Consider the following 27,417-nt stretch of genomic DNA (forward strand, 5'->3'; position numbering starts at 1 on the left):
TTTGCATACCTACTAATAAAAGACAAGTTGTCCAGTATGTTCACTATTTTATTTAAGGACAAACTTGCATTAATAAACATATGTTTAATGTACCGTAAGATTTTTTGTTAAAATAAAGCCAATAATGCAATTTTTTGTGGTCCCCCTTTTTTATAAAAGTACCGAAAATTGGTATCGGGACAACACTAACCGCTATTTATCTATGTCGTGACTAACTGACTAACAAAACGTACAAATATTTTTGTACTCTGTATTAATTCCATTGTGTATACAATACAGTTTTAGTCCAAATACAGCTGTTTATAGGTTTATGTCCATATTTAAAGTTTCTCCTTTGAGAACATTCTGACACTTATTAAAGTTAATTTGATCTTTTCTTTTGAACATTTTTACTTATTTTAATTTCAGTATCTTCATTTGTATCCGTCTGCTTGTTGATGAAAACAGTCCCACACACTTGTTCTTCTTCACCTTCGAATAATGTAGTAAAGAGCAGCGTGTTGGTGCACGGATATCTTACTACATGCCAGAGGAAACTGCTTGCCAATTGCATCATATAGGTGTGTTAATCCAATTTTTAAAAAGCCAAACTCAATCAAATTAAGATGTTCACATGCGTTGTAGAAAGCTTATTTTGAGCCGCATTTTTGAGAAATCAAAATAAATCAGTGCACGGAAATGTACTGAGTGTGAGTCTTGATCCCTACCCTGGGGCAGAACACAAACAAGGTAGCAATTACACTCTCAAAGTGCAATAATTGTTTGTAGCTCCTGCAAACAAGTGAAAGACTTGGTATTTGTGTGTCAAAGAAAGAACCCAACACAGTGCTGGCAACATGCAAGGGGACACCATGTCTGGCTGTTGTTTTCGCCTTTGTCCACTCACCTACTCCTATTGGTCGGAGGAGCATTTAGAAGAGGAGGAAGGAGGGGAAGCGCCTGAAATCAGAGTCCTCCCCTTGGAAGTAGAGACTCTTCCTAGCATGTTTGTGCAAGAGGTGGAGCATTGAGGTGTAGCGAAAAGGAAAGCAGGACATGAAGCAGCGACACAGGTGCAAGAAGTGGGCCAAAAAGTCTTTAGAGACAAGAAGGAAGGAGCTGTGGAGTTTGTTGTTTAAGAGCAGTGGAACAGAAGAACACATTTCATTCGGTTCAATTTGGACTTGTCAGCACATGTTTGAATCCAACGCAGGTGAGGACAAAGGTGGAACATGACATTTCCTCCTCTTTTGCTGAATATTCTATCTATTTACATCCACTGTCATGTAAGTCAAACCAGCTTCTGGTGAAATCATTGGCATTTATGTGAACATTGTGACTTTACCTGTTAGTTCCCCAGTTAGTTTACCATTATCACATAACTGTAGAAAAGAGGACGTGTCCAGGGTTTTAGTTGTACGGTAGTACTATAACTCATAAAAGTGTTTAAATAAAAAAAAATCCTAACTCATTAAGTTCCAATAAGTGACATATAGAAAACATTTAGGAGGGGACGCCACGTGACAATCCCAGTATATTCCCCAAAATGGCAATGTGTCAGATAAGATAGCTTGTTTCTAAAATTGTTATAAAGAAATATTAAAGCAAATTTTAAATCCATGTAACAATCATCATGTTTCAATAGCCTCTTGAATATTACATCTCCTCATACTGTATTTCTTCAATTCATATTTATGTATGTTGTAAAGATGACAAATAATATGGTTTGCAGTTTTCACTGATAATACCAGCTTTAAAATCCTAAAATGTGTGTGTACTTATCCGTCTATCGCGGCAACAAATCTTTTCTGTTTACCATCTGCACTATGTAGAAAAATGTTTGTTGAAAACTTCCCAAACTGTGTTAGCTATAATACTTGTCGTGTTACCTTTCAGTGTTTCCTGTTGATTCACACCATACACATGCGCATGTGTATGTGATTGCTCCTCTGCAGTAACAATTGGTGTGTGTGTTGAGGGGTATTTAGCTGATACATGCGGAGCTTTGCCGACTGCATTACAATTGCTCCTGTACAATTACATTTCATATAGGACTGTTAATCTAATAAATAACATGTTCTATATGAACAGTATCTTTATGATCTGGCACTATATATAAAGTCAATTGCAATACAACTATGATTTCTGTGAAACTAGAAAAAGACTTCAGAGAGTGCAGACCCTCTCTCCCAAAATAAATACACTACCGTTCAAAAGTTTGGGGTCACCCAAACACTTTTGTGGAATAGCCTTCATTTCTAAGAACAAGAATAGACTGTCGAGTTTCAGATGAAAGTTCTCTTTTTCTGGCCATTTTGAGCGTTTAATTGACCCCACAAATGTGATGCTCCAGAAACTCAATCTGCTCAAAGGAAGGTCAGTTTTGTAGCTTCTTTAACGAGCAAAACTGTTTTCAGATGTGTGAACATGATTGCACAAGGGTTTTCTAATCATCAATTAGCCTTCTGAGCCAATGAGCAAAGACATTGTACCATTAGAACACTGGAGTGATAGTTGCTGGAAATGGGCCTCTATAAACCTATGCAGATATTGCACCAAAAACCAGACATTTGCAGCTAGAATAGTCATTTACCACATTAGCAATGTATAGAGTGTATTTCTTTAAAGTTAAGACTAGTTTAAAGTTATCTTCATTGAAAAGTACAGTGCTTTTCCTTCAAAAATAAGGACATTTCAATGTGACCCCAAACTTTTGAACGGTAGTGTAATCATTTTCAATAACACTAAATCCAGATGGTGATCGGGTCACTCCCCAAAACCGAATGACTTGTTCATTATCCCATTTCCTGAAAGTGTCATCAAAATATCCCAATAACATTTTAAGCTATGTTGCTAACCTTTATATACTAACTTTCTTACTTTGATGACCTATGAAATTGAGTCTTTCTCAAACAGGAAAACAGGCGCCTTGATTTACAACTATACTATTACGTCATTATTACTACTAATACTATTGCATCTCACATGTAATATTTACAAAGCTAAAATGTAGAGGAAAACATATCAATTTGCTCATGTATAAAATGCGTCAGCATGCAAATATATTACATATTCATATGACATACATATAATATAATAACAAATAATGTAAATAATATATGACATATATAAAATATTCATTTCATTTCAGAGATCTAAATATTGTATGGGAATGTTGAAAATGATGAAGAGCAGTACTACTGACAATGTTAACACATAAAATCGCTTACATTATTCATAAACTTTACAGTTTGTATGTTGTTGGATTAAGGTCAACAAGATTATATGATACAATCTTTTGTTCTTAGTGCCAAAATCAAATACTTTTTTTTTCGTTGCAAGGATTATGGAAGCAGTCCACTTTTACCATTTTCCTTTGAAAGGAGACACAATTTCATTTCTGTATGTTTTTAAAAGGAGAAAACTGGTTTGGTTGTGATTGGTGAAAGACAATGTTGTAAAATGGTAACACAATAGTTTGTTCTATTTTGTTCAGGTGCTTAATTGCATTTACTACCACTGTAGTACATCGTCCAGAGTTATGTCCGTTAAGTGTGTGTACTGTTGAAATACTGTATTTTGTGTCAAAGAACAGGACATGGTTGAACCCGAGTGAAAAGACAACTGTCATGATTCGTGGTCCGGATCATGTTTTGTGTTTTGTGTTTGTTTTGGACTCCTTAGTTCCTGTTTGTGCACCTCCTGAGTTTAGTCACCATGGTTACTTATGATTTTCACCTGCCTCTGTTGTTCGGGACACTCACCTGGCTCTAATCAAGAGACACTATTTAAGCCTGCCTTTGCCAGTCAGTCGGCCTGGCGTCATTGTTCGGTTCATGTCTGATTCCAAGTTTATGCCAAGTGTTCGCTTCATGCCTTGTATACGTAAGTTTTTGTTTGTTCATGCCACAGCTAGTAAGTTTTCCTTGTTATAGTTTATGCTAAATGTTAGTTTAGCTCCAAATGCGATCAGTGCGTTGTGCCTTCGCCTTGTTTTCCGTTTTTTGTAGTACTTTGAGTTTTGAGAAGATTAATAAATATGTTCTTACCTGCAAGCCTTGTCCGGAATAGTCCGTTTGCATCCCGGGAGAACAAACCTTGCAGTAAGCTGCAAAAACCCCGCCGTGACAACAACAAAACCAATATTTCTTTTAGTTTTTGTAAACATCCAAGTTCTTTATGAATGTTGTGTGGTCTTTTCATTCATTTTCACTCATGCCTGGCAAAAATCACATCAACCAATAATACATTGGAAGCTTTTTAGTTTACTGCAACAGTGAAAGCTAAGGAATGTTAGTGGAGCACAACTATCAAGTAAAGCGGTACATTTAAGCGTTAAAGCATTCTGTGGTGGTCTTTCTGTTCTTACCTTTCTATTCTTGCAATAGTTGGAAAAACCAAGCATCCACTTTTACTAACAAGCACTAGGCATCATCTCCAAGTTTAAACTAATCCATTAAAGGTCTTGAATAGTGGTTGTATTCCATCATGTGACTTTTGAACACAGGTAAACGAAGTGGTGGGCCACCAAACCAATATGGCTACTCATGTGCAGCAAACGGAGTGCAAACTATCTGAGTACGCAGGGGGCCTATCCATCTATCTATCTATCTATCTATCTATCTATCTATCTATCTATCTATCTATCTATCTATCTATCTATCTATCTATCTATCTATCTATCTATCTATCTATCTATCTATCTATCTATCTATCTATCCATCCATCCATCCATCCATCCATCCATCCATCCATCCATCCATCCATCCATCCATCCATCCATCCATCCATCCATCCATCCATCCATCCATCCATCCATCCATCCATCCATCCATCCATCCATCCATCCATCCATCCATCCATCCATCCATCCATCCATCCATCCATCCATCCATCCATCCATCCATCCATCCATCCATCCATCCATCCATCCATCCATCCATCCATCCATCCATCCATCCATCCATCCATCCATCCATCCATCCATCCATCCATCCATCCATCCATCCATCCATCCATCCATCCATCCATCCATCCATCCATCCATCCATCCATCCATCCATCCATCCATCCATCCATCCATCCATCCATCCATCCATCCATCCATCCATCCATCCATCCATCCATCCATCCATCCATCCATCCATCCATCCATCCATCCATCCATCTATCTAAAAGCAAATACGAGCAAAAAATACAATTATGCAATGGAATCTATCCGTATACGCTTACCAGAAAAATATTTTTCGAGTGATACTAAAAATTCCCCGTAGGTTGCATTACCAGACATGTCAAACTATCTGGTGCTCCAGACGTCATTCTACACGACAAAACAGAAAAGCAAGGAGGTCTACAACTTCTTTGTGTGTGGCTGGGTCAAGGAAATTGCTATCAAGACTTTCCCAGATAATTATGCATAATTTTTGCTCGGTTAAGGTTAGGGATGTCCCGATCCAGGTTTTTGCACTTCCGATCCGATACCGATGTTGTTTTTGCACTTCCGATCCGATACCGATACTGGCCGATACTGGCCTTATCTGAGCATGTATTATAGCTTAAAGTTATTTAGCCTACTTAGTTGTCAGATACATGTTGAAAATGGTTTTAGTACTCTTGATAACAACTAGCCAGCTGAATTAGGTGAGTTTGAATAATACACTATGGAGATGTTGACGTGCGGAGTTTCAAACACTCTTCATTTTCTAGCAGGGGACTTTTCAAATGATGCTACATATTAGCAGTAATGCTACTTATTATAGCAACGCTTTTGCCCCACACTTGACAAATTACGGTTGTCTGTTCGACATATTCCCACTTGAAGCCAAACCACCACCAGACGATGGACCCCCTGCTGTTTTTCTTGGGAATTCATTAATTCTTCCTTCATTATTACCGCTCACACGGCTACGCTAGCATCACAGCTAACGTTAGCCATGCTGCTACCTCTCTGCTGGGAGAGGGCGTATACATATTTGATGTATGACGTGACAGTATGTGACGTGTGTAAGAAGGTGCACTTGCTGTCTGTGAGAAGCAGACACAAGAAGGAGTGGGAAGAGCCTGTCGTGTAATGCCAGCAGCTAAAAGCAACTGCGTGAGAACGTATACTCCAATATCACCATATAGTCATTTTCTATACCGCACAAAGACAGCTGACATTTTTACCGGTAACTTTTCATTCACATGGCCGTCTTAACAATTAGGACACAGACCTGTGGATGTGTTGAAGGTGTGCTGGAAAATGCGGAACCGAAATTAGGCAGCAGCAGAAAAGTGGAATGTATTATTTAAATCGGTGCATTGGAAAACACGAACCAGAATTAAAAAAAAACTGGATCTGGATCGGCATTTTCCCATGCCTTGCCGATACGCATTTTTTGGCAAATATCGGCGGCCGATCCGTTTCAAATATCAGATCGGGACATCCCTAGTTAAGGTTGCATTTCATAATTTAACTTCGCATTTCATGATTTAACTTTGCGTCGACTGCCGTAATTGTGGCCTTTTTGATGCACACGCCGTTTACGAGTACGCATGTTTTTCTCCGTCTTTATCAAAATATAACTATAGCTCTTAACATTGTTTATATGCTAAAAAGCTTTATTTATGATTGCTGCTTCTGGTAAAAGCTTAACTCTTTTAGGTTTTACTCACATTTGCTTTCTTTTATTTAGACTCACCGAGTTGGTGGATTACAAAACCCTCGTAGCAAAAATGTGTTATAAGGAATACAAATAATATCAAGATAATACCTAAATGGGAAATAATAAACATAAAATATATCAATCAAATCTTTAACAAAGTGATCACTGCAAACTTGTGTGTTCTTCGACTCGATCTGCTCCCTTGGATTGGAGTGTGTGCCACTTTTCTTGTTGTTTTTTGTAAAATCTTGCACTCTTTTGTTTGTCTTTATTACCTCTCGAGGAACTTTGAATAAACTTGTATTCTCTTTGCGATTTGAAAGATTCCAAAAGCCTAAAACAACGCAAGCATAGGGCATTTTTCTTCGAGAAAGGCAAAATACGACTATAGGCGCCATTAGGCCTTTCGCAAAGAAACATGCTGTATAATTGAGGTTTTTTTTGGCTGAACGAATCGTTCAAATTGAGAAAAAGATAATAATTTCTTCAGATATCCTCGACAGGTAGTCAAGAAGGGCGGAAGAGTGCAAGATTTTACGAAACGACGATGAGAACAGTAGCAAGCACTCAGTCCAAGGGAGCAGAGTCGAAGAATGCACAAGTTTGTAGTGATCATGTCATGATCCGTTGCCTGGGTCATGTCTTTTTTTATGTTTGGTAGCCTTTTCCTATGTTTTAGTCTGGTTCTGTTCCTAGCACTCCATTTTCTACCGCTTATTCCCTTTGGGGTTGCGGGGGGCGCTGGAGCCGATCTCAGCTGCAATCGGGCGGAAGGCGGGGTACACCCTGGACAAGTCGCCATCTCATCACAGGGCCAACACAGATAGACAGACAACATTCAAACTCACATTCACACTCTAGGGCCAATTTTAGTGTTGCCAATCAACCTATCCCCAGGTGCATGTCTTTGGAGGTGGGAGGAAGCCGTAGTACCCGAAGGGAACCCACGTAGTCACAGGGAGAACATGCAAACTCCACACAGAAAGATCCCGAGCGCAGGATCGAACCCAGGACCTTCGTATTGTGAGGCAGACGCACTAACCCCTTTCCCACCGTGCTTCCTAGCACTGTTTTGTTTATTTCTTGTTACTAGGTGCGCTGATTTAGTGATTAGTCTCCCCACCAGCTGTTTTTGTCACTAACCACGCCCCTTTAAATACCCGTGTTGCCGTTTACTCAGCGCAGGTTTGTCGTTTGCTCTACGCGACTGTTTAAGTACGTTCTACTATCATTTTGACTGTTTACCTTCATTGCAGGTAATTTGTCTCACTATACTAAGTAAGCCTCAAGCTACTCTTGAAGTTCATTCCATGCTTAGTATCGTACCTAAGTTTTGTATTTTGCCTTGCGTTTTGGAATTAAATAATCATCTTATCTGCGGGGTAGCACGGTGAGACAGTGGTTAGTCCATGTGCCACACAATACAAAGGTCCTGGGTTCGAGTATTTCTGTGTGGAGTTTGCATGTTCTCCCCATGACTGTGTGGGTTCCCTCTGGGTACTCCGGCTTTCTCCCATCTCTAAAGACATGCACCTGGGGATAGGTTGATTGGCAACACTAAACTGGACCTAGTTTGTGAGTGTGAGTGTGAACCTCACTTGGGTGGAAGACAGGGTACACAATGGACACGTCGCCACCTCCTCGCAGGGCCAACACAGATAGTCAGACAACATTCACACTCACATTCACACACTAGGGCCAATTTAGCCAATCAACCTATCCCCAGGTACATGTCTTTGGAGGTGAGAGGAAGCCGGAGGGAACCCATGCAGCCAGAACCTTCTTATTGTGAGGCACACGCAAAACTCTGTACCACCGTGCATCTGTGTAAATGTTGCAAACAGCCCCTTTAAGTATTATCTTGATATATATTTGTATTTCTTAAACACGTTTGCTACGAATGTTTTGTAAAGCATCAACTCTGTGAGTCTAAATAAAATAAATCAAATGTGAGCAAAGCTTAAAAGAGTTAAGTTTTTACCAAAGGCAGAAATCATAAATGAAGCTTTCAGTGCATACATAATGTTGACACCTATAGTTAAACTTTGATAAAGACAGGGAAAAACCTGCGTACTCAGCACCAGCGCCTGCAACAAACAAACATGGATGTAGACTCGAAGTTAAATCATGAAATGCAACCTAACCCGAGCAAAAATGATGCATATTTATCCGGGAGAGCCTTGTGACCAATTCCATTGCATAGTTTTAATTTTTTGCTCGTATCTGCTTTTTTCAGGAAGATCTAGGCCTCTTGCGTACTCAGATAGTTTGCACGCTTTTTGCTGCAAAGCAACCATCTTGGTTTGGTTTACACTACTTTTTTTCACTTCCAGAAAGAAGTCACATGTCATAATACAAGTAATAGGGGCTAACAAAGTTAAAGTGTGATAAATCGTGTAAATTGTGCATTATTCATGTATAAACAGAATAATCACAATTTATTTTGAATGCGCATGGTTCTTTATCTTAGCTGCTGATGGTCATTTGAAAGGTGCAAGTTGTTATACGGTCAGTGATCAGGTCAGTGCATATGCTAGTGCAAAAATAAGTAAGGAGACTCCAAACGGTGGTAAATTGTGCTTCAAAATACACCCCGATGGGACTAATTAAAACCAACATTTAATTATTTTATCGAAGCAAGTTAAGTTTAAAATACTATCTAAAAGCAAAAACAAGTTTTTGAGGCAGCAAGAACGCCACTAGTACATAGATAACAAGCAGTGGATGACAAATAACGCTGGCAGAAAACAAAAGTACCACAAATGAGCTAAGTTATGAAACATTTCTGTAGCGACTGTGATGAATTGCAATTCAGCAAAATCCAAAAGTGTGATTAATCTAAATTAAATGATGAATCATTTGACAGCCCCAGTAAAATTTAAATGTTTTCTCTCATTCCAAGTTTAATGTAGAGGTTAATCGAAACTAACCATTGCTGCTAGCAGTTTAATTAAAAAAATAATTCAAGTTTTTTACACAAAGCTAGTTTCATGTTTTATATTTTGTTTTCTTACTACACTCAAAGTGAACCATGGACTTAAACCGAGGTACGTACAGAACCACGAGAATGGTGAACTGATACACCTAGACTTGTGGCCTTTGACTTAAGTTTTACTCCACTGAAAGCATGTTGGTGTGGTGTTGATGTGAGATGTTTATTCTGGTGGTACTTTGCTTCCTCCAAGAGAGAGAGGGCCAAGGTCTTCCTGATTTAAATACTGTTTCCTCTTTAGTGTCTGGAGGTTGACTTTGTTTTGTCTCATACATTTTCTCTCACCTTATCATGTTCAGATGCGAAGGCATGTCTTCCTATATGCGATGTAAGCTGCCGCTCACCAGGGGGCGTCCAAACATGGACATCGTCTCTTTTCAACAGTTTAGTCCTGATAGTTCTTTCAACGATTTGGTGATTGAATCCCACCTAGTGACTCAGGATGAGAATAGGAGATTTGTTAGGGAAGCAGAATTGATAATGGAATGGAGTTTGCTTAGTCAGAGGGTGACCCCTGATTTTCACAGGAATCGCCACACAGGTGGACTCTGCGGTACGACACCGCCATGGTCTTTCCGTTTCTGGATCCATGCGCTGTATACAAAACCCAAAACCAGTGAAGTTGGCACGTTGTGTAATTCATAAATAAAAACAGAATACAATGATTTTCAAATCCTTTTAAATTTATATTCAATTGAATATACTGCAAAAACAAGATATTTAATGTTTGAACTGAGAAACTTGTTTTTTTTTTGCGAATAATCATTAACTTAGAATTTAATGGCAGCAACACGTTGCAAAAAAGTTGGCACAGGGGCATTTTTACCACTCGCTTTGCATAGTAGAGTTTTAATTTGCACTTCCAGATGTAGCGATGAACTGTAATTACTGACAGTGGTTTTCAGAAGTGTCCCTGAGCCCATGTGGTGACATCCTTTACACATGGATGTCGGTTTTTGATGCAGTACCGCCTGAGGGATCCAATGTCACGGGCATTCAATGTTACGTGCAGTGATTTCTCCAGATTCTCTGAACCTTTTGATGATATTACGGAGCGTAGATGGTAAAATACTTAAATTCCTTGCAATAGCTCCTTGAGAAATGTTGTTCTTAAACTTTTCAACAATTTGATCACGCATTTGTTCACAAAGTGGTGACCCTCGCCCATTCCTTGTTTGTGAATGACTGAGCATTTCATGGAAGCTGCTTTTATACCACCTGTTCCCAATTAGCCTGTTCACCCGGAGATGTTCCAAATAAGTGTTTGATGAACATTTCTCAACTTTCTCAGTCTTTTTTGCCACTTGTGCCAGCTTTTTTTTAAACATGTTGCAGGCATCAAATTCCAAATGAGCTAATATTTGCAAAAAATAACAACGTTCGAACGTTAAGTATCTTGTCTTTGCAGTCTATTCAATTGAATATACTGTAGGTTGAATAAGATTTGCAAATCAATGTATTCTGTTTTTATTTACGATTTACACAACATGCCAACTTCACTGGTTTTGGGGTTTGTATATGCAGAGCTTCTATTTTTCCTGGTCGCCGCAATACAGTTGATCGATTTAGTTAAAATCTGATTGTGTTCGACAGGAAGTTATGCACAAACACAAAATAAATTATCCGGTTTATTTTCAAAACACAAGTTCGTCTTCAAGGTGGATCAAGTTTTACACTTTTAAACTTCGTAATGGGCGGGGACTGACATGAAGTCAACTTGTCAAAAGTTTTCAGACGTAATTATACTTTGTTGACCCAAATGCTGATTTCTGGAGGTCCAATATAAATAATCTTATACAGGCATATCCCAGACAGCTATGTGTGTATATGGGGGGTCCTGTGTCAAATGGCAGTTGATACGGAGAGGCAGGGGCTTGGTTTGTGGGAGATGTGTTTGTCTACATCGCTTGCCAGGGATGATGTTACTGCTGTGTGTTGCTTGCTACAAAAAATAAAGTTGTCATCCTGCAAGGCAAAACCGTTGTCTTTTTCACAAGTCAATGCCGTCAGAGCCCCCCTGTGGGCATGATGGACGGCAGAGCTCGAGATGTTCTGCGGTGTTTACCTCAGTGTTTACTTTATCATATGATTATGCGTGGATTTGCGAGATCTCCTAAAAGTTTTGCGCTGAACAGAACAGGGTTGGGGATTACCGGACAGCGAATGGCACTGTCGATTATGCACCGCGACTGTGATGAATCCTGTGGAAATTAGGGTCAGGAACAAACAAAGGCAGCTGATGCAACTTTTACTGACTCTGTAAAGTTATTCCAGTCTTTGGAGGAATAATTAGATATATAATTCGCACAATTGATAATATGAACCAGGAGAGCTTAGATTATTGTAATGATTACAGTAAGGGCTTGATTTACTAAAGATTTGCGTATATTACAACAAGTGCAAACTCGATAGCACACGCAAAGCTAGTGCGCAGAGGATTGCGTCTCTTATGTTTACAAAATCCATTTAGGTGTTTTTGTCTTAATGAATATGCAGAATATGTGCTGATCATCAGAACACCCACAATACTGGGAGAAGGAAATGCACTTTTAATAAATTAGCACATTCAGTGTGATTTATCAAGACTAAAACTGTACAGCAGCTGCTGTTTTGGGTCTATATTTAGAAAGTCTAGAAAGGACGTTCAAACTGGCAGTCGGGCAGAAATGGCTGTTAAAGAGGAGTCGACCGCACTGCTGCTCTGTCCTACTAACAAATATGGGCTGTCAAAAATTTTAAAAATTGATATATCGTCTGTTCAGCAATATCAATTTATAAATGTTTAAATTAAGATTAAAGTACCAATGATTGTCAATTTGTCCTCTGCATTTGACCCATCCCCTTGGGGAGCAGTGGGCAGCAGCGGCGCCACGCCCGGGAATAATTTTGGTGATTCAACCCCCAACTCCAACCCTTGATGCTGAGTGCCAAGCAGGGAGGTAATGGGTCCCATTTTTATAGTCTTTGGTATGACTCGGCTGGGATTTGAACTCCAACCTACTGATCTCAGGGCGGACACTCTAACCACTAGGCCATGGAAATGCCGGATGACTTAAGGGGCTCATTGAAACAAATGTAATTAAAGTGTTTTGGTGTCTGCTGTTTTTTTTTAAAAGATTTTAAGTTGTTTGTTTTTTAATTCAGGAAATATATTATAATATATCTCCTATATGAAAAAACATAGTGGCATATGCATTTTATTGTGTTTGGATCATCCAAGATGCATGAATGAGCTGTGGTGTTGTGATGGTCAGCTACCTCCCTGCAGAGCGTGCCATCAGCGAGCTCAAAATAGTTTTTGTTGTCTTCAATGCGATTCTATAACGCAGCAAAAGTGTTACGAATTCCATTTGGTGCTGCTTGTTTAACATTGCAAAACCCCACTGGTTGGAGAGCCTAATAACATGAATGTGAAGGGAAATTAGTGTTTCTATGGGCGCATAGTGCCTGCAGTACATGCTAAAACCTCATTCAAATATAGCGGTCTGCACCACTTTTGCACTTTTTATTAATTGTACACAGTCTTAGTAAATCAAACGCAACACAGATAGTATTTATAATACACGCAATTTTATAGTTTACACACACTGTTTAGCGTGTCGTATTAGGATCTTATATCCGGTTCTCAGTCGGTTACAGTATAATCGATTTGGAAAGACTGATGAAAAAAAAAAAATGAAAAAAAAAAATTGAGAAAGAGACTGGCCTGGCAAGAACTTGCGATAGAAGTACAGCAAGGATGTATATTGTTGACATTTTACCGCATACTCATACAAATGTGGTACTTTTGAAACTGTGTTTTAGGGGTATCTTGATCCAATATTGATATCTGTTTGTTATCAGCAAAAAACAAGTATCGTATTATATCGGTTTACATCTAAAATGTATGATATAAGCTCTCCAATACAAGCAGTCCTGCAGCGTGTTTATCTGTACAAAGCTCCGAAGGGCACACAAAGTTGGTCTTTTCTTGTGTTTTGGTCAAGTCATTTACAAAAGTTAAACATGGTAGGTTATAGAATACTAGGAGCTTGCAGCTACACAACAGATAAACACACAATAGCACACAAGCTAGACATGCATAACACATTTCCTTAATTGAACAACATTGCAGTCTAAAGCATCACCTTTGTCAATACAAACAAGTGTTAAATAATTATAGTTGCATAATACTTACAGATACAAAGTCCACAGGGAAGAAGTGCATTAGAGGGTGTGGGTTCAAATCCGGGAATGTAGTTGTGGTTTGAGAAGCACTTTGAGGCACTTGTGATTAAGGGATATATAAGTAAACATTGGTTGATTGATTGATCAGAAAGTATCCTTTAACAAACGTGCTTGCGTCATTAAACTCACTGTGTTGTGAGCTTAATTATTGTGGCCACTAGGTGTCGCCAAAAATAAAAGTCCACTTAAACTTACAGACAGCTAAAGTACGTTACAGAGTGCCATTGTTCTCTCAGCAATCTCACTTGATCAAGCGTTTTCTAACATTCCACATGACAAAATAAAAGTATGTATGAATAATACCAATATTGTATCGGACTAATATCTGTATCGGCCAATACTCAAGGCTCCAATATCGGTATCGTATCAGAAGTGAAAAAGTTGTATTGGGACAGTCCTCGTGTTTGTGCTTAAACAGTACTTGAACGGATTCTTAAAACATTGAAACACATTGTTTATTTTTAAATAAACAAACACTTTATTTTTGCGGGATTTCAAGTTGACCAGAATTTCAATCAAAATACAAAGTATACATTCAAAAATAAGAAAAAGTCCTCAAATTGGCAGAAATATTGCAACAAAACCCGCAACGTATGTACAAAACAGAGAACGTGCAAAAAAATGTCTTGTTTGTGGTATAATATTGATTGCTTCTTCTCATTGGAGGACAGGGCTCCAATAATATTGTTATAAACAACTTTGCTTCCAAAAGATAACGCTTATATCTTTTTAATTGATTGATTGATTTCCAGTGTTGGGACTAACGCGTTACAAAGTAACGCGTTACTGTAACGCCGTTAGTTTCGGCGGTAACTAGTAATCTAACGCGTTATTTTTTATATTCAGTAACTCAGTTACCGTTACTACATGATCCGTTACTGCGTTATTTTACGTTATTTTTTATGTAGTATCGGTTAGAAACAGAAAATCTGAGTGTGTTTTATTGAAGCGCTGCGGTGTCGTCCTTCTGATTCTTCTTTTGTGTCACAAGCCGGAGAAGAGAGACGCGCGCTCTGTGTGTGTCTGGGTGTGGGGTGGGGGGGTGGTCGTGTCTGATCATGGCGGAGCTGCAGTCGAGTTGGTCGAATATGTAGATATTCTCACTACTTTTCTTTTGTCGAGCACAAAGAAAATAATATTTTAGTTAAATGTAAGTTGTGTCTTGGATCAAAGATCCCACCTACTGCCTAAAACAGCAATTCAAATCTGCTGAAACAGCTACAAAAGCAACATGCTTCGACGAAGCTAGTAAAGAGAGACACAGACTCCGATGTCACTTCCCCTCCACCACCACCACTTAAGGATTAACTCTGCCTCTGCTCATCATTGCAGCACTGAAGGTACACACACTCTGTCAATTCTCTTATATACTCTTTCATTCTAGACTTGTAGAGAGTTTGATTATCACATCACTCTAAATGTATAGACTATAAAGTTCACAAACATAAAGAGGGATGCTAGTGGGCTAGGCCAATCTTTCCTTTTCTCTAAACTAAAACTGGGGAAATGCGTAGAGTGTGCTGGGCTTCCGACATGATTTTGCTTCAGAATTCCTTGAGAAGAAAACGCCTGGTAAGGCTTTGTGTATGTAGTGTGTGCCTTCCTTGCTTTACAGCTATGTTGTTATTATGCTCTTTGTTACTTATGTTATGTTGCAGCTATTTAAAATAGTTTTGTCAATTTGTTCTGGCCTGAAACAAATTGGCCCTTTGAAACATATCTTTATGTTTGTGTGTTGTATGTAGACCACATTGCTTAGCAGAGTTCAGTGATGCAAATGCATGTCAAGTTGATCAACAGATTGTATTATTGTCCAGTGCAATAACAGTACTGAAATGAAGGCGAAAAGGGCATTAATGGGAGCCTTAAAAAAAAAAGAAGAAGAAAAAAAAAGTAACTAAATAGTTACTTTTCAAAGTAACGCATTAATTTTTGGTGCAAGTAACTGAGTTACTTTTGAAATAAAGTAACGAGTAACTGTAACTGGTTACTGGTTTTCATTAACTAACCCAACACTGTTGATTTCCTACTTGTAGTTGATATTTTGATGTATGGTATTTTCTTGTGATGAATTTGGATTGCTGTATTGTATTTTGACTGTTTTCCCAGCAGCTACAAAACATTGAAACAGCATTGAGAATGTATTGAATTAGGTCCTGACATTGAGCAACTAAAACATGAAATTGAAGCAACATGCTTTTTGCCGACATTTAATCAATGTTGGGCTCTGGCGTTGATTTGTCCATTGAATTTTGGACATGTCTCAACCAATATTCTACAACACCAATACAACTTTGAAACAAAACGCTATTTTAAGACATTTATTTAATGTCTGGTTCTGACATTTATTTGACCATTAAATTTTGGTCATTTCCCAACCCAAGAAAAATGATCCAATGTTAAACATCAATGTTGTCTCAAACTACTTTGCAACATTTTTCAAAGTAAGGTTTAAAGGACAAATATATATAACCAACAATCGTTTCAATGTCTTGTGCCTGGTGGGTTAAGCTAGTCTCCCAAATCCTTTAAGACCCTACTTGTAAAAAGCTATAAATGAAATACATGTAGAAGACAGAATGATACCAACAATAAAATTATCTTGTTGTCCTCCCCAGTGTGAGGATGTTTCGTTCTACCTGAGCTTCCTTCCTCACCTTTATTCCTCAACGCTCTCTGTCGCCATCCCATCATGAACCTGCTGTGTCGTGGACGTCTAAAGCTTTTAGTGGCGTCTCTAACAGCTGTTGTGCTGCTCACCTGGCTCTACCTGCTGTCTGGAAATATTGAGAGTAAGTACCAAGGAACAAGGAGAAGTACTACATACACACCACTACATACATGAACTTTGATTTAGATGCTGATGATGCTCACGGTTGAGTTAATTGGGAGCTGCCCTTTTTTCTTACGCCATCATTTACAATCCTTATGTGAGACAAGAAAACACGTCTTTCTCTTTTCTGTGCATTTTAAATCGAGAAAAACCTGATAGCAAGGAACGGCTAACAATGTCACCTAAACCACCAGCAGCACTCCATTTACATGCGGTGACCTGCATATTCACCAGGCAATAGCGATGTTGCTATTTTAAGAGCTAACACAGAGTAATTACTTTTGATAACGCAGCGCCTTGCTTGCAGAAACACTCACACTGCTTCTTTGGCCACTAGCGAGAAGAAAGCTAGCTACTGAACTACCACTCCTGCTGTTGAATTGCCTCTGAGTTTTGAAAAGATAATGCTAGATCAGAAATCAAGCCTCACACCAGTTAAGTAGAAGGTTGTGGCCATAAGTCAAAAGTTGGTCAACTTTGAAATTCAACTTAGACTGGAAGACATAGCTGGGAGTTGCTAATTGATAGGAGTGGTAAATTAATCATTTTATCCCAGCATTTTCTACCTGAATAGTGAAGATTATGCTGAATTTACCAGCTGAACAGGGAGTACATATCTTGTGCATCCGTCAGCATCCCAGTGAAAGCGAAGATTGTAAGTCAATGTTTTGTTCTGTTTGTATTTTTTTTTTCCTGTCTAGCACTCAGCAATAGTACTGCATGATGGTTTAGTTTAGGGTTTCCCTAGAGCTGGATCTGCTTAACACCCATCTTTTAAAACTTGTAGTTCATCCTTCGTATATTTAAGCTAAAAAAGATGAAGTTCTCGATCTTCATTTGTCCCAAAATTGTTGTTGTTGGCTGTCATGAAGTCTGCCGTGATTAGCGATAGTATTCTTAATTTGTTGTTGGCAGAAATAGTGTTTGTTGCTTCGGAAGATGCCGGCAGCCATTCTGTGTTATTGCAATGTCACTGTACGAAATGACGCCAAGGACGTTTGGGGCGACTTCCAGATTTATGGACACCCACGCTTCCATGAACTATTAAGTTAAAGTTAAAGTTAAAGTTAAAGTACCAATGATTGTCACACACACACTAGGTGTGGCGAAATTTGTCCTCTGCGTTTGACCCATCCCCTTGTTCACCCCCTGGGAGGTGAGGGGAGCAGTGGGCAGCAGCGGTGCCGCGCCCGGGAATAATTTTTGCATGCATACAACCCACCCTCATCCCACATATTTGCCGCTTAACCTCATGCGGAATGAAGCAGAGTCCCTGGTGGCTGCAGCTTCGAGCTGAATGCCTACCCCACCCTCGCGTTGAAAGTCTTGAGTTTTGTATGTCTTAATGTGTGCTCACATGTTCTTTAACTCGCGGCACAGTTTTTGAGGGTGCATGGGAGTTTGACCAATTAGTGATTATAGACTTGGGGGAGTGCTCCAGGAATATGGGGCATTGAACAGTTTGATAGCGGTGGTCCGCTCCCTGTATGATCAGTGTCAGAATGTAGTCCGCACTGCAGGAGTAAGTCGAATCCGTTTGAAGTAAGTGCTGGACTACGTCAGGGCTGCCCACCGATTCTATTCATAACTTTAATGAACATAATTTGTAAGCGCAGTCAGTACATTAAGGGGATCTGCTTTGGAGGCTGCAGGGTTAGGTCTCTACTTTTTGCTGAAGATGTGGTCCTGCTGGCTTCATCCAGCCGGGATTTTCAACTCTGATTGGATCTGTTTGCAGCTGAGTGTGATGAAAATCTGCGCCTCCACGTCAGGCCATGGTTCTTACCCGGAAAAGGGTGGAGTGTCATCTTTGGGTTGCGGACGAGATCCTTCCCAAAATGGAGTTCTACTACCTTGGGGTATTGTTCACGAAGGAGTGAAGAGCGGATCATAAAATCAACAGGCAGATCAGTGCGTCGTCGGCAGTGATGTGGACTCTGCACCAGTCTGTCGCGGTGAAGACACTCAAATCGCTTGCAGTGAGAATTAAAGGAACCATCATTCATTCATTCCACATTCACACCATATTGGTGGTAAGCTAAATTTGTAGCCACAGCTGCCTGGGGTAGACTGACAGAAACAAGGCTGCTATTTTGCGCCTACAGCACGGCCTCTCCTCCCACCACCATATATTCATTCAGTCATACAGCAGTGTGAGTGGCACTGGGAGCAAGGTGGGCGAAGTGTCTTGCCCAAATACACAACAACCGTGACAAGGATGGTCGAAGCTGGATTCGTACCAGGAACCCTCAAGTTTCTGGATAGCTGCTCTCTACCGTCTTAGTCACACTACGGCCTCAAATACAATATAACATTGTGGAAGACCCTTGCTTCCGGGTGGGTTCTTCGGACCATCCAAGGACGACATCTTGCGCTAGGTTTAGACTTTCTTTATTTTTGCCAATAACACAAAGTCTGTTGCGGATTGCTTTTCAGCACTTGCCGTCTCCTGCTCGCTTCTCCGCCTGCTTTCCAGCAGCACGTCGTTCGCGTGCCCGTTGTCGTCTGTCTTTTGCTCTCCTCCTCTCTCGCGCTGCGTCAGCTTCCCTCTGGTTTCGTCTCCTTCCGTCTCCTCTTCCGGTCTCTGCTGCTCCCCTTTTCTTTTGCGAGAGGAGATTGGATGATCGTGCCCAGGTGCGCAGTCTGCGCACCTGGGCACGATTGCGGCGTCGCTCCCGGCGTGCCTCGCTCGCCGCTTGCTCACCGGCCACGCCTCCTCGCCGCCATCTTGCGGCGTGCCCTGCTTCGTTGCTTGCTCGCCGGCCCCGCCTCTCCACAAACATAATTACGAATAGACAAGATGAATAACAATAAATACAAATAACAAAAAATTAATGAATACAACCCAAGTTTACACTGTACAAAGAAAGATGTGATAACGTTGAGCAAGTAATAGCATTAATAAACCAATGTTATCTGTTACAGAATGATGAGGTATAGTACAGTATGGAGTGTGGAATAAATGAAGTCCTGTATCGTTCACTGTGGGAGCGGAGCTACAGAAGTATTTTGGAGAATGAGCTCCACTTCTCCTCTATTGTCTGATGAGTGGATGGGCAGGATTGTCTATATTTGAGAGCAGTTTGTCCAGTGACCTCCTGTCTCTCTGCATGCTAATAGCTTGTCCCGTTATACGGATCAGTTTTTCCATCCAACCAATATTCAATTTGCCTGTGCTCCACCCCCAGCAAACCACTGCACTGCGTACCACAGACTGGTAGGAGATCTCCAACATTTTTTTTTTTTGTAGCGTGCAATGCAGATGTCAGTGTTTTTTTTGTTGTATTTTATCTTCTATCTATACATATTGTAAGCAATATGTAGTATTTATTACTTACTTACTTTTTATCATTACGCTTGACTTCTAGCTGTTACTGTATGTAAAAACCTGCACTGCAACAACGTAATTGTGGGATGTATGAAAGTCTATCCTATCCTATTCTATTCTAAGTGACCAAAAAAAAACCTAGCTCAAAAGCAAAAAAGGGGCAGCTCGGGTGGAATAACAGGGCAAGGCACAAAGATGCAGTTAAGATCAATAATTCCATACCAGAAAAAATATAAGAGCAATAGATGATGATAACAAATTGCAGAGCTGCTGCAAGTGTGACCTGTTACACCAGACCTGGGCATTCTGCGGCCCGCGGGCCGCATCCGGCCCTTTGTACGTCCCTGTCCGGCCCGCGTGAGGCCAATCATAAATTACAAAATAAATTTTAAAAAGTATCTATTTCGAGTGTGCAATACAACGGTGCTGCTTTTGTTTTGAAAAGCGTTATTTGTATGACTTCCGTGTGGATGTATGCTCGTGCGCGCAGCGGCAATCACAAATTACAAAATAAATTTAAAAAAACATCTATGTCGTGCTTGCAATACAACTGTGCTGCTTTTATTTTGAAAAGTGTTATTTATGGGCGTATGTCCTGTTAGTGAAGTCGCACAGCGACAAATGATGCCCGGTCCGCCCGGTTATCCCCGAGACGCTAAAAAAAGAAAAGGTGATGACGAATGGCGTGTTTTCAACAAGACATGGACTGCCAAGTAAAGGTAAAGCCGTGTGCTTAATTTGTAGTACACATGTTGCTGTGTTTAAAGAATATAGTGTAACGACCTGCTTAAGTTGATGTTGTCGTCTTGAGTTGCGTAAATGAGGAGTGAGGATAGACGTGCGTGTGAAAGGAACCAGATAAGTTGAGCTGTGTTAGTATAGCTTGCTCAATAAAAGTTTAAAAAGAGCGTCAGACTTGGTGTGCACTTCTTCTGGACGCTACAATTGGTGGCAGAAGTAAAACTTTGCGCATACTACGCTGCTTGTGTGCTCAGCCTGCTACGTCATCGAGAAGTACGTGCCACGTGAGGAGCTCGCCGCAGAGAGAGAGAGAGAGAGAGAGAGAGAGAGAGAGAGAAAGGAAGGAGAGAGGCAGTGTCTACAGGTGCAGCACACGCTGCTTGCCATGAGGGAATTCCGCCCTCAATGGAGACTCCCAGGTTTGATGGCAAGGCGAACTGGGAGGCATTTCATTCCACTTCTGACATCAATTGTAGCGTCCAGAAGAAGTGCACACCAAGTCTGACGCTCTTTTTAAACTTTTATTGAGCAACCTATACTAACACAGCTCAACTTATCTCGTTCTTTCCACACGCACATCTATCCTTACTCCTCATTTCCGCAACAGCAACGCTTCCTCTTTCTTCGCCAATCACCTTACAGGCGTGCTATGTTCACAACTAAGAGGCGGCAGGATAAAGTGACAGAAATTGAAATTTTTGCATTTTATTATACATCAGGAAGTGTTGTGTATGAAAGTGTTAAAAATAAAACCATCAAAAGCCATCTGCTTTTGTATAAAGATAAGTTAGGTTGAATGAAAATATTATTATTTTTTATCTCACGGTATATCAAAAATAATTTAAGCAAAATTTAATTGAAATATTGTCGGTGTGGCCCTCCAACAGTGCTCGGGTTGCTCATGCGGCCCCCGGTAAAAATTAATTGCCCACCCCTGTGTTACACCCATCACTAGAAGTAACAGAATCTGGGGAGGAGACACTGCACAAACAGAAACATATTTAAATATTTGTATGTGCCCTTCGACAGATGATCACTCCATTTTAATTCCTCCCTGTATGACGGACACACCTGTATCTCCAGTCCTGGAACGAGCTGTCCTTGAGGCACGGGTTCGAGAGGTGGAGGAAGAAAACAGACGGATCAAACTACAGCTCAGCCAATCACAGACAGGTGAGGGAAACTCTGGCAACCAACAGTGGGGGGCCTCTGCTGACACAGGATCGAAGGATGGATACAAGACAGCAGAGGACAAGAACAACCACACGGACTGTGCAAGATTGCCCACCGTTCAAAAGTGTGAGGTCAGGAAACACTACTATTTTATTTATGTAATATACTGTAATGCATTACGCAAAATGTATAGCAGACTTCAACCACATACAAGTTCTGAATTATACCGATAAAATAGAGCATTTCACAGGTGTTGTTTCTTCAGTGATTATGCTCTTTTGGAGTATAACTGTAAAATTCCTGTGCCAGGTTTACAGTGGAGCAGCATAGTGACACAGTAATGCAAAGTTCCTTTTGAACTTGTGTCAAAAGTACAGACTTTAAACTCCAAAAAAAGATTTTAAAAGATGTGAATGGTTTCAGTAAAACCAGGCTTATGATCAATATCATTGGCCAAGATTTTATCTGGGTGTTGCCATCATTACTTTGTTGGACAAAAACATGTTTTTTGTAATGTAGTGTCACATCATTTGTTGTATACATAGTAAATTGCAGTGGCGGGCCGCGCATTTCACACTTAGGCCTTCTTTGATGTCCTACTTAGTCTGGCTTTAAGAAATACCTCTCATAATACCAGTGACGTGCGGTGAGGTTCATGGCTGGTGAGGCACTGACTTCATCACAGTCAGATTTACAAACATAAGAACCCTAAAGAGTATGTTATTCACCATGTGATTGGCAGCAGTTAACGGGTTATGTTTAAAAGCTCATACCAGCATTCTTTACACATACAAACTGTAGCACACAAAAAAGCACATTTAATTAAAAAAAACATTATTATGGTCTTACCTTTCTTGCTGGACATCCACACAGCTAGCCTTTGCGTGTGTACCACGCCGTTTGAAAAGAAGGGTTCTGTCCCGAAGTCAAAAGCAAGCCTTTTAGCTCCGGCGTTGGCCAACTTTAAATTATTACCTCCTGCTTCGATTGAAAGTCCAGTTTAGAAAACTGTTTTATTTTACATATGTAATCCTCCATGTTTTTAATAAAAGTTCAGGCGAGAGGAAATAAACAATCGCTGCACTTGACTTGCTAACTGTTGCTTGTTCTCATTTCTCTGCGGCAGAGGAATGATCTCTGGGATCACTACCGCCCTCTACCACCAGGAGGCCGGATTACTGCGAGCCTCAGCCAGTACGTCTTTTGCAGCCGTTTTATGATTGCTCAGCACAAAAAATATGTTACACACATACAGTTGTTGACAAAATACACTGTAAATTATATAACTCAGCTAACTAAACTATGCGATAGTTAAGTTAGCTGATATAATTCATATAGCAATACGGTCTCACTGCACAGCAGGCCAGCAGTTAGCCGAGTCATTGCGCAATCCATGTTGAGGCACAACTGAGTGACGTGCCTCAACTGGCTGCTGATCACCGCACCGTCTCTTCTCAGTATTTGAACGGCAAATGTGAAAATAAAAATATAAATAATCTAAAACTGGTGAAGTTAAATGGAAAATAACTTTAGTATAATCACTGGATACATATAACAATTTAATTTTATTTTTTTTCTTTTTTCATTTTTTTTCTTTCCATGATGGCAGGTGAGGCCCCGCCTCCCCTGCCTCTACTGACTGCACGTCACTGCATAAAACTATAATTTATGTTGCTGCATGACCATGGCTGCAGAAATGCTATACAGAAACACACTTGCGCACAACTGGGCATCGAATCAACTCTATTTTCCAGTGCATTTAAAAATCCAAAACATATCTTTACGTGGTACTGTCAAAATGAAAATTATTGTAAAAAACATTAAACGTGAGAAAATAATGAAATACAAATATTTGAACTCACAATTTGCAGCACCCATCGGAAGCCGCAAGCCAGGGATTGATTCGATTGGAAGCGGCGGACAGACCATTTCACCGTCTTGCACAGGCTAGCTAGCTCAAGGGTCGGCTGACCTTGTCTAACAAGATCGAGCTTCTCTTGAAATGTCCTTCTTGAATATGGCCTTGCAAGTATATATCTGCAACCTAATCAACGTTTTGCTATTCTTCGGCCATCGTGGGTTTAAAAAAGCGAGTAGATACCAGGTTTCTCTGCGAGCCAAGTGTGGTTACGGTGCGGCTCTGTTGATTTGGATAGCACTTCCTGCTCTCGCAACTCACAACTTATGATTACATACTCACTAGTGATTCTCAAGTGAGTATCCAATCACAGGACGCGTAAATGTTACGTTCAATGTGAGGCCAGCTATAAGGCCTTACTGACAACAATCGTGATCTGATTGGCTATCGCAATTATCTATCAACTGTATGTGCCAGTTCAATTACAGTGCACAGATGCCCGCATTGTTAATTCTGAATGCCCCGGGCAGATTTCGGACATCATGGCAACATATGCAAGCTTAATTCTGATTGGATACAAACTCTAACCTAAAAACAACATCACTGGAAGGAGGATAATATGACATGAAGAGAATATGAATACTTTTAGATATTAAGGGAAAGTAGATTAAAAACAATTCTGGTTGTGCTAGGCAAGCAGAAAAGGTCTTGCTGGCTCTGACGGCCCACTACTGGTAAATTGTAACTGCCTTAGGCCACACCTTACTTTAAAGGTAAATGTCCTGAACAAAAATATAAACGCAACACTTGTTTTTGCTCCCATTTTTCATTTTTTTGAGTTGAACTCAAAGATTGAAAACTTGATATACACAAAACACCTATTCCTCTCAAATATTGTTCACAAAACTGTGTAAATCTGTGTTATGAGCACTTCTTCTTTGCCAAGATAATCCATCCCACCTCACAGGTGTGGCATATCAAGATGCTGATTAAACAGCATGATTAGGTGTGTCTTAGGCCATGTCCACACAAACACAGATATTTAATAAACACATACTTATCTCGGCGTTTGGGCATCTTGTCCATGCGCAAACGCATACTTTTGTCCGTAAAAATGCAGACTCTTGCAAACACTGGCCGAAGCGTTGAGTTCCAAAACTCTCTGCTTAGCGTATGCGTGTACACGGCACAAACGGAGACTTGTGATGATGTCATGGTTGTGCGCTATCATTTCCAAAGCTCAACAACACTGCCTTGCTGGCTTTAAACACACTAATGACAGTCAGCTGTTTGGATACGATTGCTGTCAAACCTCCAGCTGATGAGACAAGCAATACTTTTAGCTCTGTGTCATAACAAAGATTCAACATTACCTAATGTTTTAGTCCTTGTTTAACGACAAATCATGAAGTTACCTTACGTGTGTTGCTTCCATTTGTTTCCATTAGATGGAGCTTGGCGCGACCTTACACGCGTGTAAAAAGCGACCAAGCAACTAAAAAAAAGCGTGATGTAGCATCCTCCTAATGTATACCAGTGACGTGCGGTGAGGTTCATGACTGGTGAGGCACTGACTTCATCACAGTCAGATTTACAAACATATGAACCCTAAAGAGTATCTTATTCACCATTTGATTGGCAGCAGTTAACAGGTTATGTTTAAAAGCTCATACCAGCATTCTTCCCTGCTTGGCACTCAGCATCAAGGGTTGGAATTGGGGGTTAAATCACCAAAAATGATTCCCGGGCGTGGCGCGGCTGCTGCCCACTGCTCCCCTCACCTCCCAGGGGGTGAGCAAGGGGATGGGTCAAATGCAGAGGACAAATTTCACCACACCTAGTGTGTGTGACAATCATTGGTACTTTAACTTAACTTTAACTTTACACATACAAACTGTAGCACACAAAAAAGCACATTTAAAAAAAAAAACGTTATTATGGTCTTACCTTTACTTATAAATGAAGTGAATGCGCCGCTCCTTTTGAACAAAAGCATCGATAACTTGTTTATAGAAGTCTTCCTTATCTTTCTTCAGTTTTAAAAGTCTCTCCGTCTCGATGGAGATGATCCTTAAATTATTAACCCCTGCTTCGATTGAAAGTCCAGTTTAGAAAACTGTTTTATTTTAGATACAATATGTAATCCTCCATGTTAAAAGTTCAGGCGAGAGGAAAAAATAAACGATCGCTGCTAACTGTTGCTGCTCGTTGTCACTTCTTCTGCAGCCGAGTAGTCGCATCAATGATCGCTGGGATCACTACCGCCCTCTACCACCAGGAGGCGGGATTACTGCGAGCCTCAGCCAGTGCGTCTTTTGCAGCCGTTTTATGATCGCTCAGCACAAGAAATACGTTACACACATACAGTTGTTGACAAAATACACTGTACATTATATACCTCAGCTAATTAAACTATGGAAATGTATAATATAATTCATATAACAATACGGTCTTACTGCACAGCAGGCCAGCAGTTAGCCGAGTCATTGCGCAATCCATGGTGAGGCTCAACTCAGTGACGTGTCTCAACTGGCTGGTGACTCACCGCAAGTCTCTTCTCAGTATTTGAACGGCAAATGTGAAAATTCAGCGATTTTGAATAAAAATAATCTAAAACTGGTGAAGTTTAATGGAAAATAACTTTATAGTATAATCACTGGATACATATAACAATATAATTAATTTTTTTTCTTTTTACATTTTTTTTCTTTCCCTGATGGCTCGTGAGGTCCCGCCTCACCTGCCTCCCCTGACTGCACGTCACTGATGTGTACTGATGTTAAAGTCAATAAACACTTCATTGCACATGTACTATATCACTATATCCATGATTAACTGCGTTATAATTCCACAAGAGTTTTGTGCTTTGTGCCACAAGTGCTTTATATAGGCACTTAAACATGCAAAAGGGTTTCCTTGGCTCGTTAGTGCGTGCTGATTTTAGAAATAATGTACACTTCACTGCACATGTAATACATCACCATGGTGCTGAACATGTTATAATTCTAAGAGTGTTGGGTTTCAGCAGCACAGGCGTGCATGCTCTTTAAACACGGAAAAAAAAAGATTCGCAAAGTTCCTAGGGCTCTGTGTACGTGCAGGCTGCTTTTAAAGATACGTCTAGTATATCAAAATAAACATTATGATACCATAGTTGTAATGCCACCATGTCAGCTGTGGCTGCTTTTGTCAGGCTTCTGATTGGACAAAATGTGCATGACAGCAGATGTATGTGTATGTGTGTAGACATAGACAGTTGTGTGGATGGGGATGGTTTTGACCTTGGATATGTGCTCTTGAAATTCTTCCTGTTTGTGTGGATGCTTTAATGAGGTCTGGGGCGGGGGGCCTCAGAAAAGCAGTCTATATCTGGTGTGATCACCATTTGCCTCACGCAGTGCAACACATCTCCTTCGCATAGAGTTCATCAGGTTGTTGATTGTGGCCTGTGGCATGTTGGTTTACTCCTCTTCAATGGCTGTGCAAAGTTGCTGGATATCGACAGGAACTGGAACGCGCTGTCATATACACTGATCCACAGCATCCCAAACATGCTCAATGGGTGACATGTCCGGTGACTATGCTGGCCATGCAAGAATTGGGATGTTTTCAGTTTCCAGGAATTGTGTACAGATCCTTACA

General features: G+C 40.3%; 1 protein-coding gene across 8 annotated transcripts in view; it reads left to right on the forward strand.

Moving 5' to 3' along the window:
• large2 (LARGE xylosyl- and glucuronyltransferase 2) overlaps positions 1-27,417 on the forward strand; it is a 161,682-nt gene that overhangs the window by 71,197 nt on the left and 63,068 nt on the right. For 2 of the 8 annotated variants that reach the window (XR_009822165.1, XM_062029629.1), the window contains exons 1-3: positions 915-1,192; positions 16,461-16,634; positions 21,774-22,048. The exons of 1 other annotated variant lie outside the window; for it this stretch is intronic. Coding sequence is in view for 3 of the 7 variants with exons in the window: in XM_062029629.1 (XP_061885613.1) it covers positions 16,535-16,634; positions 21,774-22,048 (375 nt within the window). In the remaining 4 variants the exon portion in view is untranslated. Of the gene's footprint in view, positions 1-914; positions 1,193-14,804; positions 15,183-16,460; positions 16,635-21,773; positions 22,049-23,043; positions 23,112-27,417 lie in introns of those variants that run through there. 5 more of the 8 variants (XM_062029646.1, XM_062029639.1, XM_062029680.1 and 2 more) reach the window with 5 other exon arrangements.

The sequence above is a fragment of the Entelurus aequoreus genome, linkage group LG02 (assembly GCF_033978785.1).
Source record: "Entelurus aequoreus isolate RoL-2023_Sb linkage group LG02, RoL_Eaeq_v1.1, whole genome shotgun sequence".
NCBI lineage: Eukaryota > Metazoa > Chordata > Actinopteri > Syngnathiformes > Syngnathidae > Entelurus > Entelurus aequoreus.